The following is a 19778-nucleotide window of genomic DNA, read 5'->3' on the forward strand; positions in this document are numbered from 1 at the left end:
TCACTGTACCAAAAGGAAATGGTTGATGTTCAACCATTTCAAGAGGTAGCATATGATCAAGAGCCAATGATACTGAAGGAGGAAGTCCAAGGTGCGCTGAAGGAATTGAAGAACAAGGCACCAGGAATTGATGGAATAATAATTGAAATATTTCAAGAAAGTGAGGTGGCACAGGAGGCACTCACTTATCTATGCCAAGAAATTTGGAAGACAACTATCTGGCCGACTGATTGAAAGAGATCTGTATTTGTACGGGTGCGGAATGCGGAAATCATCGAACAGTATCTTTGATATCCCATGCGAGTAAAGTTTTACTAAAGGAAATACAGAAACGGCTGCAAGCACACATTGACAGAGAACTTCCAGAGATTCAAGCCAGATTCAGAAGAGGCCGTGGAATGAGAGATGTCATTGCTGATGTCTGATGGATCTTGACTGAAAGCAGAAAATACCAGAAATATGTTTACCTGTGCTTTATTGACTACACAAAGGCTTTCAATTGTGTGGATCATAACAAGATACGGACAACATTGCGAAGTATGAGTATTCCAGAACACTTAACTGTGCCCGAGGGGAATCAGTACATGCACCAAGAGGCATTTGTTTGAACAGAACATGGGAACACTGAATGGTTTAAAATTAAGAAGGTGTGTGACAAGGTTATATTCTTTCACCATACTTATTCAACCTGTATGCTGAGCAAATATTCTGAGAAGCTGGGTTATATGAAGAAAAACGTGGCATCAGGATCAGAGGAAGACTCATTAAACAACCTGGCGATATGCAGATGGTACAACTTTGCTGAAAGTGAAGAAGACTTAAAATCCTCACCACTGGACCAATAAACAACATTTTCATCAACGGAGAAAAGATTGAAATTGTCAAGGACTTAATTCTTCTTGGAAAAGAATCAGAACACATGAGGTCAAAATTATTTTCATGATACTAATACTTGAGTGTTACTTGGGTTTCCCCCCCTGTGTTGACATTTATACGGATGGTGCAAAAGCAACTGTGAATCCAGCTAGTAGTCACTGTTCTCGGATTCTCACCACCATGCACTTACACAAAAAACAGCCCGTGTCTCTCTTCAGGTAATCCTTGATTAAGCAGTAAAAATGAGTACTATTAACCCTTGACCGTTGAGTACAGGTTGCTTTAAATTCTGTGTGACAAATGCACACAGAAAGCCCTTTATGCTACACACTACAGCTGTCTCAGGAAAGAGCACATGTTGCATTTCTCATGGAGCCCCATTTTTGAAAGAATGTCTGACTGACCAAACTATGGTTATACAAACATGAAAATGAACAAAATGAGTCTATCTCTTTAAGAAAAATAACAGACAAAATGTGTACTCAATGTAAATTTTGAGCTTTCAAATAAAACTAAGAAATTTGGAAAACTTTCATCTGCAACCGTTAAGTCCGACAGCTTCTCAATACTTACAACGCTTTTTTGATGAGATCAGTGGCAATATGAGAAAGTGTGATTTGAAAATATGTGAGCATTTAAAAGATCTGCACAACTCAGTGACCTGGTATTTTCCATATGATGAAGGAATGATGTTACAAAATCATGCATGAAGAAAAGATCCCTTCAAAGTACAAAACGGACCATGAATTTTCATGTAACAACATAAAAAGTTCACTGATAAGGTTTCGTATGCTACATTGCAACTAACCTTAAAGAAACTATCAACTCAATATGGCCACTACAATTATCTGAAAAGGCTACGAAAATGCTCCTTGCCACAGCTCAGGAAAGCAGGGGACAATGGTAACACCACTGGAAGAATGTCATCGATGACACTGAACCATAAAAGCAGAAACTGTTGACTCTATGAATGTTCTGCTGGGCATGCTCAACAACAAAAATAAATGATACTTTCTTAAAAAATGTGTCACTAACCAGAGCAACAAATCTCAAAAATCTGATTATATATGCAGAAGTAAGAATCCAGACATTACAGAGAATTGCAAAAATGTAAAACAATGCCATCTTCCCAATAATTTTTTTGTTTTGTTTTTAGGGTTCTTTGTAGTCCAGCACATGAGCCCACAGTGGCACACCAGGACTCCTCTATGTTAACATGATTTGTAATCATTCTTATTAAAACAAGTACTACGTATTTTTTAATTTTCTATTTTAATTTCTAATACATTAAGTACCAATATATTCCACATAAGCAAAAGTTCTCTGAGATCAATTTTTAAGAAGATAAAAAGGAGTACAAAACAGTTGATTTCATACCACTGTTTGAAATCAATGGAAATATTTTTGCTACAGGATTTAATGTAGGATCTACCTAACTTTTTTGAAGCAAAGTATTTTTTAAAACTTTTTTTTGCAAATTGAGTGAAGCTCTGCAGAGCAGCTTTACAGTTAACAAACCGTACAATTGGTTCTATTTCAAAGTCTGCAATCCCCTCCATGGAACATCAGTCACTCCACTTTCTCCCTGTGGTGCTTGTTTCCATTCCACCTTCTTTCCAAACCCTTCTAAACTTTGTCCTTAGGTAAATGTTGCCCTATTGATCGTGAATGGCTAGCCATTCCAGGGTGTGCGTACCTCACTAGTGTTGTTGCCCCCACTATATGCCCATCTACTGCTTGGCTGAAAATTGAGCCACGAGGGTGAGCTCAGTTCCAGACCTGAAGGGTGACCGGGTATAATCTTGGACTTCCTTCTGTCTCTTTATGACCAGTAAGCCTGGTCTTCTTTATGATTTTGAATTTAGTTCCACATCTTCTTCCGTTCTCTCCAGGAATTTCTAATGTGACCACTTCCGTAACATTTGGTAGTGGTAGCCAGGCTCCATATAGTCATCTAGTTCTTCTGGGCTCAGAGTTGTGGGAACTGTTCACGTGTTCCATTAGTCCATTGGACTAATTGATTGAAACAAAGTTTTTCTGTTTGTTTTTTTTTTTTTTAAAGACAACCTGGGCTTTTACTGTATTTAAAATTAAGTGCATTTTACTATATTTTTAAAAGCCTAATTAAAGGAGGGAAATGTAGACCAGAATTTAAAATTCTCATGTGTTCTAAACTTTCTGGAGCCATGGAGGCTGGATGGTAAGGCCTGAAATTATTGCCCTGGGATCATTTTTAAACCTTAAAGTAAAACCATCCCCTAAAGTCTTCTTAAAACCAAATAATAATTTAACTTAATAGTAAATGCCTGTTGTGAGCACTACACTCTTTAAAAATCTATCTACAACGAACCTCTGAACACTCAGGGATACAGACCAAGTTGAAAAGTCACATGTAAATGTTGCCTCTTCTCAAACTTAACTAGTAATAGTCTACTGTTGACCAGAAGCTGACCAAAACATCAACAGTTGATGAACACCTATTTTGCATGTTATAGACGCTGTATCCTGATGTGGCACTATAGGACAAACACTGGACTGCTAACCACAAGGTCACTAGTTCAAACCCACCAGCTGCTCCTCAGAAATCCTGTACAGCCTCACCATGAGTTGCAACTCATTCAACAGCGCTTAACAACAACAGGTGTTATTATATTCTGCACCCAAACAAAAACTGCAGTTTCAGTACAAGATAAAAAAGGTATTTTGCCAAAAACTGCAAGGTTTTCATGACTACTGGTGTAGCTACAGCAACAGGTTCGTCAAGTTCCTTTTTCACTTTTTACCATGGCCTATATGCACTGGATGTATCATTCAACAGCTGCAGACCACACTCGACGGTACATAGCAAGTAATTCAACATTTGCTTGTCATGTCCGGATTCTTCTGTTTTTTAAGAGCACTTCCAGGTTCACTAAAGGACTTCATCTGGGTCCCAGGGTGATAGTTTAGGTTTACGGCACTGCACTAAACATGGTGAGAAAGTGGTGGGGAGAGTGAGAGCTGTTTACTGCAATATGCAACGTACTGGGGGAGGGACTGCGGACACGTAGTGCCTCAGCGTCTCATGGTGTTCATAAAGCCCACCGCGTACACATGGACCCGCACCCTGTACACGCCCCAGTGTTGTTTAAGGATCAAAGCGACCAAGAGAAGATGAGAAACTTAGGAAGGAGTGAGTTCATGTCAGTGGTGAAGGAACAACTCAGAGAAGTGAGCCAGGCCACCGAGTTCTGAGAGTGTAACCTCACTCAGTAGAACATGGAGAAACAGTTCAACTGGTGGGTGCTTTGCATGTATACTCTCAACAAGAACCAAGTAAAAACAATATAAAGTACAAAATAGTTCTAATAAAAATATGCTCATCTATTAAACAATCAATAAATAAGGAGGATTCAGATGCAAACCGTGCAGACCCGGTCAGGAGGCCAAGCCCCTGTGGGCCCAAGCGTTGTTGACCGTCCAAACCATAGGCTCTGAGGATCAGACTCTAGCTACCTAGTAGACATAGCAAACTGTCCCTCATCTGATTATTCAGTAATGCTTGTTAGTAATCTCATACATGAGCCCTGGATATCCACAGACAAATGTAAAAACCTTCCCTAAAAGCCGAGACTGTAAATTCCAAAAAGGCAAGTCCCCCCAAATCCAAAAAAAAAAAAGCTAAAGAGGCTAGAGAGAAACACTGTTAACTGATGATATATGGAGGGGATAATAATCAATGTAATGAAACAAGCTATATGAATGGTTGAATGTGAAGCTGATGATGTGCCCTGTAAACTTTCACTCAATGCAAAATAAAAACATTTAATTTAAAAAAAAAAAAAAAATGCTCATCTAGAGCTGAAAGTAAGGAGCTCTGGTAGTGTAGTGGTTACGAATCAGGCGGCGAACCGCAAGGTCAGCAGTTTGAAACTACCAGCTGTTCCGTGGGAGAAAAATGATGCTTTCTGCTCCCGTAAAGATTTACAGCCTCGGAAACCCTATACAGGGTTGCTATGAGTTGGAACCGACTCCACGGCACATCATCATCATCATCATCAGAGCTGAGAGTAAAGCAGCCAGCAGATATGAAGTGAGGGGAGGCACACAAGAACACCCAAACTTTCAGACAGTACCCATTTGACCTAGCCTCGATGGCTTGATAATCAGAACTCGACTAGAGGAAGATAAAAAGAAAACAATTTTTGATAAAGGAAACTAGGGTAAACTGCTACAATTTGATGAACTTGACCTATACTCATGGAGGTTGTTGTTGTTAGGTGCCACTGAGTCGGTTCCGACTCATAGCGAACTTATGCACAGCAGAACAGCTCATGGAGGTAGTCGTTCAAAATACCAACAGAGAGGAGGAGTCTTCACTATCCCCTCTGTACACAGGGTAGATAGGGACAGGTAACTTAGACATTGGCTACCTAAAATGAGGGAGTGATACAGGCACAAGGTGACTGGCTTACAAGGTTTCAAGAGGGAGTTTAGTTTAAGAGTGTGCGTGGTAAGACAGAGACCCCACTGAATAGTTTTCATCTTGTCTACATGGGTCTGGTGAAAAGAGATGGGGATAAGATTCTTATGATTCAATAGTGAGAAATTGTTATCATGGCTATTTGCGACTGTCACAATTGTAAAGGTAGAAGTTCTGTAATAAAAACGGGGCAATGGTTAATCTTACAGTTCAGAAGCAGAGGACCCTAGGACCATCAAGGGAGAAGAGTACAAGGAGAATGCGGGACCTTATCCAGAGAAGCAGCAACAGCAGAAATGGAGGCAGAGATGGGGACATGGAGAGAGGGAGCAGCTGAGGACTCTAGATTCATGGAAAGAGAGGGACTGAGAGCTGGCGGCCAGGAGGCAGACTTGCAGAATATGCCCTTTGGTGGTTTGAATTATTATATATGCCTGAGTGTTGTTGTTGTTGTTGTTGTTGTTTTTAAAAAAAGAGGTAAATGAATAGAGAGAAATACTGTTAACTGATGGTACATAGAAGGGATTATATAACCATTGTAATTAAACACAGTACATGATTTGTTGAACGTAAAGCTGATGATCTGCCCTGTAAACTTTCACTCAATTCACAATAAAAACTTAAAAAAAAAAAAGTATGCTAATCTGTTTCTAAATTTTGGTCAACACACTGATGCACTGTTTCATGATCATCTCTTGGCAAGCTGTGCTTTGTACCTGTCATCGTATCAGGCGCATCCGTGTTGCTGCCTCGCTGAATGAGTCTAGCTGCAAAGCTGTTTTCGTCGAAGGAAGTTCCGTTCACTACAGGGGTGTCTTCAAAGGGGTTGACAGAGTGGTCGGAAGACACAGTGATGTACTGCACTGCAAGCCACAGAGCTGTGCTGCCCTCGTGGTCTTTCAGCTCTAAATCTAATCTGAAAGAAGGAAACACTGTGAACAATATCATCTTATCCCGGCACCTTACTACCAACAAGCCTACTCTTTCTCTTCATCCGTTCTCAATGACACATTTTGCTTTTGTTTTTACTTATTCTGATGTATTAACACTAAACGATGTTTTAAAAGAACTATTTCCCACTCACAATCCCACCCTCAACGACTGCTTTTTCACTTCCCCACATCTCCCTACATACTGTTTACACTGCAGCAGCTGATTGAACACATATTCATTTCTGGCCGTGATGGACACGTGTAAAGGAGTCCTGCAGGATGAAAAAGGAGCACTGTCAATTCAGGGCAGACTCAGCCCCAGGAGACTCAGCAGCAGGTGGTCAGAATCCTTGTAAAATCACTGTCCACAAGAAACTGCACATTGCTGCAACAAGCATCCCTTTGTACTGAGGCAACCGACTGTCCAAACCCACGACCAAGTATCAAAGCATAAAAATGGATTAATCTCTATGTTATTATTTAGTAAGTGGCCCGAGAGACAGGAATTGATCAAAAGGAGATACATAAAACACTCTTCAATCCAACGCTGACTCCTTCTGAATGTGTCTTTAAAACAGCAGCAGTTTCTTTCACAAGTATGCCATTTTCCCTACCTGTTGTTATTGTTAAGTACCGTGGTGGAGTCGGCGCCGACTCATACTAACCCTGCACAGGGTTTCCAAGGCTATATATCTTTACGGGAGCAGAAGGCCTCATCTTTCTCCCGCGGAACCGCTGGTAGTTTCAAACTGCTGACCTTCAGGTTGGCAGCCCAATTCGTAACCACTACGCTACCAGAGCTCCTACCTATCCCCAATTAATTCTGAAAAAACTTTCTCTCTCATCATTCTGTTATACTCCAACACAGAGAAGCAATAAGCAAAAATGATCTTTCATGAGTGATTAAAATGGCCTCTGTCCACTCTCTGCTGCCGTTACTCAGCTCTCAGCTTTGATGAACAGCACAGGGACCCGGGTTGCCACAAGGACTGCAGGTGGGGAAAATCAAGCAGTCAACAGAGGCAGCAGGGGAAGGGGAGACGGAATTATTTGGGAACTAAGGTTAGTATCACACGACATTGAGAGTTCACAGAGCTGCATTTTATTTAAGTATTTTATTCATCACACAAATCCATTATCCTACTCTGACAACCAAATGTCACAAAACCTTTTCTGATTAACAACAAAACAACAACATGATGAAGAGTGGGGCCCACTTCCTGTTGATGATACAGGTAGTTTAATGTGCCTTCAAAACTTCCCATGCCGCTATCCCAAAGACAATTAGCATCTTTACACACATCTCTGTGATCAGTGGACGGCTGCGGACAAGTTCTTTCAGTATTACACTTGTCTTAGTTTCATTAGGGAGCCTTCAGAAAAAAAAGGGTCAATCAAAACATTAAGTTTCCAAAGAGATCAGCTGGGCCGGTAGACGCTCCAAGACTATGGCCTTTAGTTATCACTTGTCAGGTCTGGAAATAAACTCACCCCCGGTCCCAGCTCAATTTTCAGGCAAACAACAGACGGGTCTATAAGGGCACCAGGAGCCCTGCTGGCACTGTAGGATAAGCACTGGACTGTTAACCATCAGCAAGCAGTTTAAACTCACCAGTTGCTCTTTGGGAGAAAGACGAGGCTTTCTGCATCCATAAAGATTTGCAGCCTCGGAAACCCTATGTAGGGTTACTGTGAGTTGGAATTGACTGGATGGCAGTGGGTTTTATAGGATGAACTGTAACACTAGGGATGTAGACACACCTAGAATAATCAACCATTTGAGATAAAAAAGGCAGCATTTACCCAAGGACAGAGTTCTAATGAACTAGGAAATTAGGAGAAATGGTAACAGGAAACACAGGGAGGAAGTGAGGTAGGTGATGTTATATTGCAGGAAACACAATCAACGATGTGAAACAGCGTGTGTATGAACTGCTGAATGGAAAATGATCTGCTCTGTAAACCTCCCCCCAATTCACAATAAAGTTTAAAAATCACACAAAAAATGGAGGCAGAGAGATTAGCTCAGAAAGTTGTGTTGACGGCCAAAGGAGTCATCTTGATCGATGCTCTCAAAGGACACAGGACAGTCACGTGCGCCTATTATGAAGAAGTTTCTAAGAAAATGGAAAACTGCATTGGTGAGAAAAAGGCAAGGTCAAGGAAATTTTCCCCCATCACAACAATGGACCTGCTTACTCTCTGAGGGTAGCAAGGGCTGTCCTATGAGAATTTCATGGGGAAACCTTACCCCATTCACCTTACAGTCCTCAACTTGCCCCTTCAGACTACTTTTTTTTGCTCCTAAAAATCAAACATTGAAAAGGAACACAATTTGAATCCCTCAAAGATACCAAAACTGTTTTGACGTGGTGTAAATCAAAGAGTGCAGAATTCTTCAGGGAAGGGACAGAGAGATGGACACACCGCCTTGAGACATGTATAGGCCTAGATGGAAGAGATGTCAAGAAATGGTAGCTTCACATTTTGATATTTTTGTTTCATAAAGGTCACTATGATTTTGTAATAAGACTTTACTTACTCTGGTATAATGGAATGTTATTCAGCAATAAAATCATGTCGTTCCTGTGTGTCATTACCACTGGAGTGGTGGTAAGGGCACCATCTATCCGCTCCCCAGCTTACCTGCCCTGACTATCCTGTATGTTGGGGTTGGCACCAGCTTGCAGGAGGGCCTCAGCTATCTGCGCCATTTCAGACATCACCTCTGCCGAGTGTTTCTTTAAACTGTACAATGCCACAAGGTGCAACGGTGTCTCCTGGGCACCCAATGTAGCAGCATTGACAAGGGCCCCGTTCTTAATGAGGAAAGTGGCAGCAAAGATATCTCCTTGAAAAGAAAGAATGGAAGAAATGGTCATAGATAGCAACCCCCAGGGTAAGCTAGTCTGGCCAAAGCTTCCTCAAAAAGGCACCATCGGCAACGTAAAGAGAAGGGACAATGGATATGTATGAAGGGTTCTCTGTAAGCAGAAACTCCCTGTTGGGATCATAGACATATACATTCTTAATTTAAAGGCTTTGTTCAATTTCTGTTAGCATCTGTCCTACCTCCTCATCTCAGCATCACAGTGTAAGACTAGCAGGTTTCTACCCTTCAAAGGCCACCTCAGCCCATCTTCTCTCAGAAAGAGCTTCCAAGAGCCACAGCCCACCCTGAGCCCTCAGCACAATTCCTCTCCCTCTCTCTTTTCCTGGCCACAGTCTGTATCTAAGCAACATTTACACACAATCTACTTAGATTCAGGCCTGTTCAGAGTTGAAGCTGCAGAGTAAGACCATGTCAGACTTATTTATTAGTAGCAGTTTTTTTTTTTTTTCCAATTTTGCAGTCTCATTATATACAAGCCTGACGATCTTAACAGGGAGTTTACAACTGAATGTCTGACGAGAAAATGTGTACACATTACTATGAACAAATTTCCAATGGTAAATTAACTAGTCATTTTTTAAAAAATGAAACTGTGCTTTGTAAAAGCCTCCCAAGGCCTCAACTCTTGCAGTATTAAGAGTTAGAAAGCCCCCCTAGGATTATTTACAAATTTCAAATTAAAACATAATAACTTAAATAAAATGCATTAATTTTAACACCAATTAACTACCCAGAGTCCTGTGTATGAGGGGGGAAATGAAACAACTACCTTGACATCATGACCAAAAGGGTAAGAATCTAAATATCTTAAAGACATGATTACTGATTCCAAAGATAGTCTGTCAGATACCATTAAAGAAAGCTGACTCCAGATAGGTTCCTGGAAAATAGTGTTAAATTCAGAACCAATTACTCTGAAAAATGCTAATTTAATGTTAAAAACACTTGTAAAAACCAGTTAAAATATACTTGTCAAGTTAACTTGGAGGTTAACAGGGAGTAAGCAACTCAGTTTGTTTCAAGTTTGCTTGAAATTCAGCCTTCCTTGGATTTGTTGATAGCTACTGTCGAGTACGCCATATGAACAACAGTAAGTGTACTGGTGTGGCACAACAGAATAAAGCACTGGAGTGCAAGACTGGTTTGAACCTCAAAGCCGGCGGTTCAAACCCACTAGTTGCTCCTCAGAAACCCTATACGGAGTCAGTACTGACATGACGGCACTTAACAGCAACAACATAAAAGTGCAAAACTACTCACTCTGCGCACAGTGTTTCTTAAGGAAAAAAGTCAAGGATGATAATGCTTCAGCAGACAATGAACTAGTTACCAGACAAACCAGCCAATTTTAAATGCACAATGCCTGTTTTTGCTGGCGTCTCTCCCTAGCTGAGTGGAAGCAGCTGCTTCTCTTTGTGGCCTCCAGGTGGCACCAGTCAGCTCACAGCCAGGAAGTCGTTCACCCATTCATTCCATTAACCATTCCATTAAACAATCTTCCAAGTCAACCTCATCCTCCACTTGAGAGCCTGTTGGTCCACCTTTGGCGGTGTGCCAGAACACACATCTAAGTTATCCCAAGAGCTTGCCTGAGATTTAGAGGTACTTTCTGCAGATTCAGGCTCCATGGTCAACAGGAAACATTTTTTTACAAATCACATCTTTTTTCCGCTGGCGATCCTAAATCTGCAGTTGCAATCTTCCAGTTGCTGACCATGCAACTGTCAACTACTGAAATTTCTTGAGGGTGTTGGGTGTTTCTAATTCTGTTAGGATCATAGATGTATCCTTTGGATCAGACAATTCTGGATGATGATTTTCTCTTTCCTCCAAAGTCACTTGTGAAACGTTTGCTTTTACCTCCTGCAATATCATTTCGTCTTCTTCAGCGCCGCTTCTTCAGTCTGAACATCTAGAATGGGGCTTAGGACCTACAGAAATGACAAAGATCTCCAAAGTCTATTATCTGACCCCAATCCACCAGCTGCTTCTTGGAAACCTTACATGGGATGTTGCTGTGAGTTAGAACCTACTTGACAACACTTCACAACAACAACATGGTATCTTCAGGGATATCTTCAAGGTATTCTCAAGGAGACCTGGCAACTTAGTGGAGTATGCACTGGGCTGCGAATCAACATGTCAGCAATTCAAATCCACCAGCCCCTCTGTGGGAGAAAGACGAAGCTTTCTGCTCCAGAATGAGAGGACATAAGCATATAAAAATCATCTCATGTTCTGCATTCCCATATGCTCTGTGCTTTCTTACAAGGGACCAACTTCCTGGAGAACAGGAACTCTGGTATGGAAATGGATGAGTGGCCTCGTACCCTTCAGACACTGATTGGCCCATGACGGATTCATTTTTTGCATCCACTAATGTCTTATGTAAAACAGACACTGGGGAAATGTTTAGAAAGAAAATGAATTGACTGGTCAGGGCTTTTGGGTTCCACTTAACAAGTCACTCTAATTGCAACCAATCATGACCTTCAGGAAAGAAGGCTACAACGTTACCAACATATTGTGCAAAGGGCCGAAACATAGACTTTGTTTAAAGTAGTGTGTTCTTAGAGCACTAAGATGGATTAGATTTTACATATTAAAAATCTTCACTCATAATTAACTTGAAAGTAAGGCTAACTATTAAGCTTAAGTTCATGACTTAGTTTCAGCTGACGACCAACTCAAATTGAAGTAGGAGATGTGAACCAGCCCTACACTGGACCAATGTAGGGGGCAAGGTAACATGCATCATGAGTGAGCCGCCAGGTTGACGGTCAGCCTGCCACATGGAAGACAGGCCCCATGCTAGGTGCTATCTCTCATTCTCCCAACAATCCAAAAAGCAGAAACGGTTCCCAGAGTGGCTAAGTGATTAGTCCAAAGCCACGCCGTAAATGGATGAGCCAGGATTCAAAGGCTGGTACATGCAAGCTCCAATGCCAGTGCTCTGGCCATGATGCCTCACTGCTCTCTCCAACGTTACAAGGATAAGCCCATCTCATAACCCCCACGCTACAGGTAATCCAGGCAACCCATAAATCCAGGAGTTGAAGATTCAATCATCAAAATGCAACACCAGTCGTTGGCCATTCTTGTAACTAAGCAATCACCAAAATATTGAGCAACTCATCTAAGTTGTTTTTTCATCAAGCATTAGAATTTAACTCCCAGGAGGAAAGAAACATCATTCTGAGATTGTTTTTTTAGTATCAAGTGCATTTGTTTCCAAAATAAATAGCACAGACACTGCACAGTGTGGGAAAGAGTAATTCTCTCCATGGTGGCAGCTTTCCCTGCTGACCACACCCCTGGTGCTAAGTGTCAGACGGCGGCAGCACAGTGCAGAGTGGGGCTTGGGAAACATGCGTCTGCTCTCGACACTGACATGCTCTAAGGATTTCCTTCCCATGAGGAGCAGAATTTTCCTCTCCACCAGCCAGCAAGCACACACTCTAACCCATGGCTGAGAAGAATATTTTATATTAAAACCTTTGCCCCCAAAGGGTGAAGTCACAGCTACAAAAGGAATGGCAAAAGTGTAGCAGAGTCACAAATAGTATAATAATGCATAATCAGAAGGGTAAAATGCACACGATTAAGATGTGGGCATACCTGAATATTCTGCCTCTGATTTACACACGCAAACAACAAAGAAGGGGCCGCGGTCAAGTACAAGTACTTCAATCTAGCCGACTGTCCCTCTAGGATAAAATTAAAACTCTGACACTTTACCACACAACTTTCATTCCACCTCTAGAGATATTCTCACTCTTGTCAAAAATGAACGCGGCAAAGTAGAGTCAGGCAGGACTTGTGAATTATAAAAGCCACAGGGAAAACAAAACAAATACTTTTTCCATCTGAAAAGTTAATTCATCAAGATTAAAATGTAATGATCTCAATTCTCTCACTTCCATATTCTTCCCACTATTAACAACAAACAATGCACTCAATTTCAAAGAACTTTCCCAGAAAAAAATGAAACCTTACTGTTTTGTCATGATGGAAAAGAAGCCCAGACTGCAAAAGTGAGAACCCCAAATCCAAGAATATGTTTAAATATTTGTGGTTCTGATACTTCCATCTCTTACAGTAACTAATACAAGTCTTCTAGCACTACTGCTGGAGAAACTGATACACTGATCAAGCAATGCTTATCAATTGTTTACAAGTAAAAGGTACTTATGCTGAAAGTTCTCTACCATTCTAACTTTTCCTCCTTGGGCCCTGTTGGCGCTATGAATTAGTTAACTCTGATCTATGAACAAACAAGGCATTGGCTCCTCAGTTTCTCCTCTGGCCCAGCAATCAAAAGTTCCATGTCATCTAGCCTGCAAGGGAAGGAATGAAGCCTTTGGGAATTTCTGCAAAAGGGCAAATAATTACTTGGATAAAATAAAGCTACCCTCAGAGAAAAATAGAAAACACGCTTCCTCCTACCTCTTTGGATTCCTTTATGTAACAAGCTCCAGCCATTCTTGTCCACCATGTCCACATCAGCTTTGTGACTAACCAGAGTGCTGGCTATACTCTCTAGTCGCCGAGACAGGGCGAGATCTAAGGCAAGCTCGCCATTAGGATCCACTTCATTCAATTTCCCAGGGAGCTGCATAGATAAGTTTGTCAATTAGAACCCAGCTAACAGAAAACACAACCAATTTTACCCTATCTCACCTGGAACCTTACAAATGCCAAATTATAGTGCTACAGCGCTGCTTACGCTAGAAATTCAAATGAAATCACAGATTTCTAGCAGGCCTCCTACGGGCACATGCCCTTTAGGGAACACAAAATTAATGAGGCTCACAGAACAGACATAAATAAACATGAAAGAAAATGTCCAGACCCAGGGGGAAAGGGAGGCATAAGGGCCAGGGCAGAGGTCCACAGACCTTCTCCTAAAAGCTCATTCCTCCCACTTTGGACACCAGCATCAAACAAACTCCACTCCCATCTGTCTTAAGACTGTGTGGTAAAACCAAGAGGGAAAGAATCTTCACAGCAAGGATCACTCCCATCCCCTCTGTACACAGGGTTGATAGGGGTCGGCAGCTTTGACACTGGCTACCTAAAATACAGGGGCTGTAAAGGCACAAAGTGATTGGCTTATAAATTTTCAAGAGGAAGTTTAGTTTCAGAGGGTGTGGAGGAAAGTAGAATCTCCATTGAGTGATTTTCAACCTGTCTAGACAAGGGCTAGTGAAAGCAAATGGGGATAAGACTCTTGTGGCTCAATAGTGAGTAATTGTTATCATGACTTATTGCAATTGTTGCAATTGTAAAGGAGACATTTTGTAGCAAAAAGGGGTGAGTGGTTGATCTTTCAGTCCACGAGTGGAGGACCCTGGGACCATCAAGGGAGAAGGGTGGGAGCAAAGTGGGGGACCCTATTCAGAGAAGCAGCAATACCAGAGATGGAGGCAGAGATGATGACGTGGAGAGAGGGAGCGGCTGGGGGCTCTAACTCACGCAGGGAGAGGGGCTGTGTGCTCGCAGCCAGGGGACAGGTTTGCAGGGTGTGCCCTTTGGCTGTTTGAATGATTGTAGATTCCTGAGTGTTTTGGTGTACATTCAATTTTAAAAAAAGCAAATATAAAAATAGAAGGAATAGAAGCAAATACTGTTGAATGAAAATGCAGGGAGGGGATTGTAATCATTGCAATGAAATGAAATATGATAGGATGATGAGTGTACAGCTGATGCTCTCCCATGTAAACTATCACTCAATTCACAATAAATACTTGGGGGAGGGGGTTAAAAAATTTTTTTAAAAAAAACAACTCTGTGGTAAGCAGAATAATGGCCACCCTCACCCCCTGCAAAAGATGGCCATGTTCCAATGTCCACAGCAATGAATCTGTTACCTGACACGCTAAAGAGACCTGGCAAATGTAATTAAGATGAAGGACCTGAGATGGAGAGATTACTGCAGACCATCCAACCTAGGTGGATCTGACCTAATAACACGGGTCCTTAAGAGAGAGACAGACAGGTGTGACAGAAGAGTGTGACCTGTACTCTGTCTTTACACACAGAGAAAGGGGGCCACAGGGCAACATATGAGGTGGCCTCTAAAAGCCAGTACAGCCCCCAGTTTACAGCCTTGGTCTTTAAACCACAGGAACTGAATTTGGCCAACAACCACTCAAATCAGCAGGAACCAGGTTCTTCCGTGGAAAGGAACCCAGCAAGCTGACATCTTGATTCTGGTTCAGTGAGACCCACACTGGATTTCTGGCCACAGACTGTGAGAAGATCTATTTTGTGTTGCCTCACACCTTAAGATAGTGGTTGTTTGTTCTGCACCACAGAAAACGAGTTGTGATTTGGGACCTGGCAGTGGACACTGCTACAGTGGCTTTGGAACTGGATGATGGGTGGAGGCTGGAAGAATTTTGAGAAACGTGACAGAAAAGTCCAGACTGCCTGGAACGGAGAATAGTGGGGCTACGGCTATTAGGAGAGATATGTGTTGCAAATCCTAAGCCCTGTACCATAGCTATGCCAGTGAGGGCTCAGAAGGAAGTGAGAATCATTAAAGAGAGAAAACCAAGCAAAGGACAGTTAGGGGGAGGGGTGGAAACCACAGCTTACAGTACCTGTGAATCCATTTCAATTAGATAGAGGAAGACAACATCATCTCTCTCCACTTTGATGGCTTTGTGCAACGGGTACTCAGTCTTAGATTTGATCATTTTGTATAACAACTGAGCACTCATGCTGCTGAAGTCCTCCTTCCTTAAGTCGTCCTAAGGATTAAGGAGAAAACCAGAAAGGAGGGAAAAGTCAAACACATTTAACTCATCAACAGTAAGCATCAGAAGACAGCTGTGTCGGACCTGTCAGGGCTTTACACTGCCCAACCCATTCCCTCAGCACAGAACTCTATGAGGAAAGCACTAATATCATTCCCATTTTACAGAAGACGAAAGCCGAGTTTAATACAGGAGAAGTAACTTGCTTAAGTTCCCAGACTGAGTAAATGCTAAATCAAGAGGTCCACCTTAGAGTATTTACCTTTGTTGCAAATACAACTATGAATGTGTGGAGCATACAGTGGGCAAAATGATGAAAACGTCTTAGATATCATCAAACACCTTAAGGCAATGAGTTGCTGGGCCTGAGGGCTCAGGACCATAGTCTCAGGGGTCACCATGGTCAGCTGGCAAAATACAGTCCACAAAGACAGTGTTCTACGTCCTACTTTGGTGAGGAGCAGCGACTGGGATCTTTTTGAAAGCTCATGAGTAGCCTAGATCTAAGGTGCAGCTATTAGTCTCCCCACGTGCGGAAGAAAGCAGAGGGATGAGAAGTACAGGTGCTTCAAACAATTAGTCCAACAGACTAACAGAACATGTGTCCATGACACTGAGACCAGAAGAATCAGGTGGTGCCCAACTACCACTGTCAACGGCTCCAAAAGGGACATTAGAAGGTCCTAGATAGAATGGGAGAAAATGCGGAACAACACTCAAATGATAAAAATACGATTGGGATTACTGGTCAGAAACAGACTGGAGGAACCTAAGACTATGGCCACCCTTCAGATCTGGAAAGGACGTCACCCTTGAGGCCCAATTCTAGCCAAGCAGTAGAAAGACATCGAGGGAGGACAGTAACACGAGTAAGGTATGTTCACCATGAACTATTCAATCATTCAAGATCAAAAGGGCAACATTTATCTAAGGACAAAGTTAACAGCGGATGGGAAGGAGGTTGGAATGGAAATAAGACAACAGGGAGGAAGTGGGATCTAACTATTGCTACAAGGAGGGGACTGCAATTACTGAGATGAAACAAAGTGTATGATTTATTGAATACAAAACTGATGATCTCTATAAACTTTCACACAATCCACAATAAAAAGTTTCAAAATCAAACAAACAAACAAAAAAGGTCCACCTCAGAGCCTGTACTGCTCAGCACAGTATCCCTCAGCCTCGCACCAAGATGGCTGAAGCCAATCAGAAGTGAGCTGTGGTGAGAACCCTTCCTTTGAGACCATGGTCCTTTCTCCCCACCCATAAAGATGGTGATTCCAAAGCAACTACAAGTATCACAATCCGCTTCAATGAATCACAGATGGTCTCTAGTACAACAGCCTTCTACATTTCCATCTATTTTGGCAAAAAGGTTACTCATTCCTGTTTCAATTCTTTAAAATTTGTTTCTTTCAGATACCTTTTCTGAAATACTAAGACACTTCTCACAATGTTGCTGAACACCAAACAATTCTTCAAAACTAGTTTACAAAACATACCACTAGCAAAACAGCACTTGCAAAACCAGTAACATAACCAACAACTGCAAAATTATTCTTTATGATGAAAATTAAGAAAGGCAATTCTAAAATTTTAATAATGGTCTCTCTAGGCAATGGAGGAAGCAAGTATAAAAGTTCTGGAACAGTGCTGCAGAGCACCTCAGAACCTGTGGCTCCCCAGCAGTAAGCAACTCCCATGGCTTCACTGCAGCTGCTGCAGATGGAGAGAAGGCAGACGCCCTTCATACCAGCCCTGCTTCTTGCCTTGAGCAGTCTTCTCCCCTCTAGCCTGAAATCACAGAACTACATATGTTTTAGAGCAGAAAAAAATCTCACAGATCACCGAATTCAACCATTTCACCTTCAATTTTTTAACAAGATGAGACTATGTCTCAGAGGTAACTTTCCACAGAACCAGCCCCAAGCCCAGGACTTCTGACTCCAATTCACCTCCATGTCTCACTCACCCAATGACTTGCAATAATCTCTGCACAGTAGTTCATCAATGTGTTGGCATTCAGCTCCTCCGCAGTCTGATAGAAGCGAATACAGTTCCTGACATTCACCAGAGACATAACGCCCTTCTCACATCTATAATAGAATATTAATGACAAACATTATTATTGAGAAAATATATTCATAAATGAACAAATCAAAACCGTTATCTGTGTACTGCCTGGCTATATCCAGTAACACTAAGGTGCAAGGTTCAGCCAAACAGTTAAGAGTAAGTGATAGTTGGGCACTCATATCTTAAAAGTACTAGAATTTCATTATGATAATTATGTTGCTCAAGTGTGGTCAGAATAAAAATAATAAGAAAATAAGCTTAATAAGTCTGCCATCCTAGCTGTCTTAAAAGGAATCACATGATTCTTGCTGATCTCATAAGGAGGAAACTGCAAAATAGCATACGATCAAATGCAGCCCTTTGATATTTAATTGTATGGAACATGTGAAGTTCCAACTAGTACAACTCTGTGATGTTGTCAACATGGCTTAGATACAGCCTCAGGAAATTCACACCTCCCTGAAAGTCAAAAGACAAAGACAACTGCATGGTATGTAATCTACATCTTAATAAAGCTATTTTTTTTTTAAATCCACCCAAAAGAGCTATACTATACAAAAGCAATGGCTTGAAAGTCAAGCTACAGTACCCCAAAACAGAGAAAATTTTTGGCTATAATGCATATTTCCACAAGGTCTGGTAACAAAAACAATAGCAGTAACAAAATGCCTCTTTTACAATCAGCAATTTTAAACACCAACCCTGCCGTGGAATAGAGATCTGCTGCACACAAGCAAGCAGGCCTCAGGCAGCACAAAGCAGGCACTGCACTAGAGCCTAGAAGACATGGGGCTGGAAAGACCCAGGCGGCTGCGATCCTGGAGTCCAGAACCCATTCTGGGCCTCCTATGGAAAGAGGCCTGTGGAGGAAAGGCAGCCATGAAATGGCCCTTTATGGGCAGCATACACACCTAAAACGGTTTCAGGGGCCTTCTCTAAAACCCCATTGCTGCTCGCCTATCTCACAGGGCCAACAAACCCTGTGCTGTTCACAAGGGCAAACTGTAGGAGAGAGAGCATAAATGACCAGCAAGACAAAGCCCTGAGCTACGGTCCACCGATTTGGAGGTCACATGACTTGACATCTCTGGGCCCATCTCCTAGCCTGTGAAGGAAGATGACGCTCATCTCAGAGGTCTAGAGGATCTGTGCGTGCTTTGCAAGAAAAAGGAAAACTGGAGAACAAACAAGATGGCGGATCAGGTGGAAGCGCTGTGAGAATCTCTGTCAGCAACAACACAGAATACCAGACCAAGAAGGATCAGGGGATGGTCCCAGAACTCTGAACCGCACATAAAAGAATTTTTACAAAATTGGAAGACTTACAGCCAGTGGAATTTATAGCAGATGCAAGAAATCCTGTGCTTCCTAATCCAAGGCACTCAGCTGCTCCCTGAGCAGCCATCTTGTCATAACGACCAACAGTGGTATCTTTCTCAGGAAGAAGAGTGAAAAGGGAAGCCCATTTCCTGATCACATCTACCTGGAGGCAATCAGAAAGCATAAAAAAATACCAAAACACACACCATCTAAGTATTAAGGCCATAGCTAACCACTGAATATGTCCAAAATACAGAAACAGATGATCATATGAGCCCATGTCCAGAAATGAGAATAAAATAACTGAGGCAAATGAGCTGGAAGTAGACCTACACTCCATACTGGAAGATGGGCAGGCTTTGGAAATGCCTGAGAAGGAATTCAGGAAAATGATTATAAAATATATCAAAACACTATACAATGGAGTTGAACAAAATAAGGAAGAAGTCAGGAAA

General features: G+C 41.9%; 1 protein-coding gene across 1 annotated transcript in view; it reads right to left on the minus strand.

Annotated features, from left to right (window-relative positions):
• The window catches only part of ANKFY1 (ankyrin repeat and FYVE domain containing 1), a 105975-nt gene that overhangs the window by 24276 nt on the left and 61921 nt on the right, over nucleotides 1–19778 (minus strand). The window contains exons 7-12 of the mRNA XM_006863474.1: nucleotides 17900–18023; nucleotides 15769–15918; nucleotides 13610–13775; nucleotides 8917–9121; nucleotides 6474–6542; nucleotides 6055–6254 (exon numbers count right to left, since the gene is read on the minus strand). Coding sequence (XP_006863536.1) covers nucleotides 6055–6254; nucleotides 6474–6542; nucleotides 8917–9121; nucleotides 13610–13775; nucleotides 15769–15918; nucleotides 17900–18023 — 914 coding nt within the window. The remainder of the gene's footprint in view (nucleotides 1–6054; nucleotides 6255–6473; nucleotides 6543–8916; nucleotides 9122–13609; nucleotides 13776–15768; nucleotides 15919–17899; nucleotides 18024–19778) is intronic.

The sequence above is a fragment of the Chrysochloris asiatica genome, unplaced genomic scaffold, assembly GCF_000296735.1.
Source record: "Chrysochloris asiatica unplaced genomic scaffold, ChrAsi1.0 scaffold00054, whole genome shotgun sequence".
NCBI classification, from domain to species: domain Eukaryota; kingdom Metazoa; phylum Chordata; class Mammalia; order Afrosoricida; family Chrysochloridae; genus Chrysochloris; species Chrysochloris asiatica.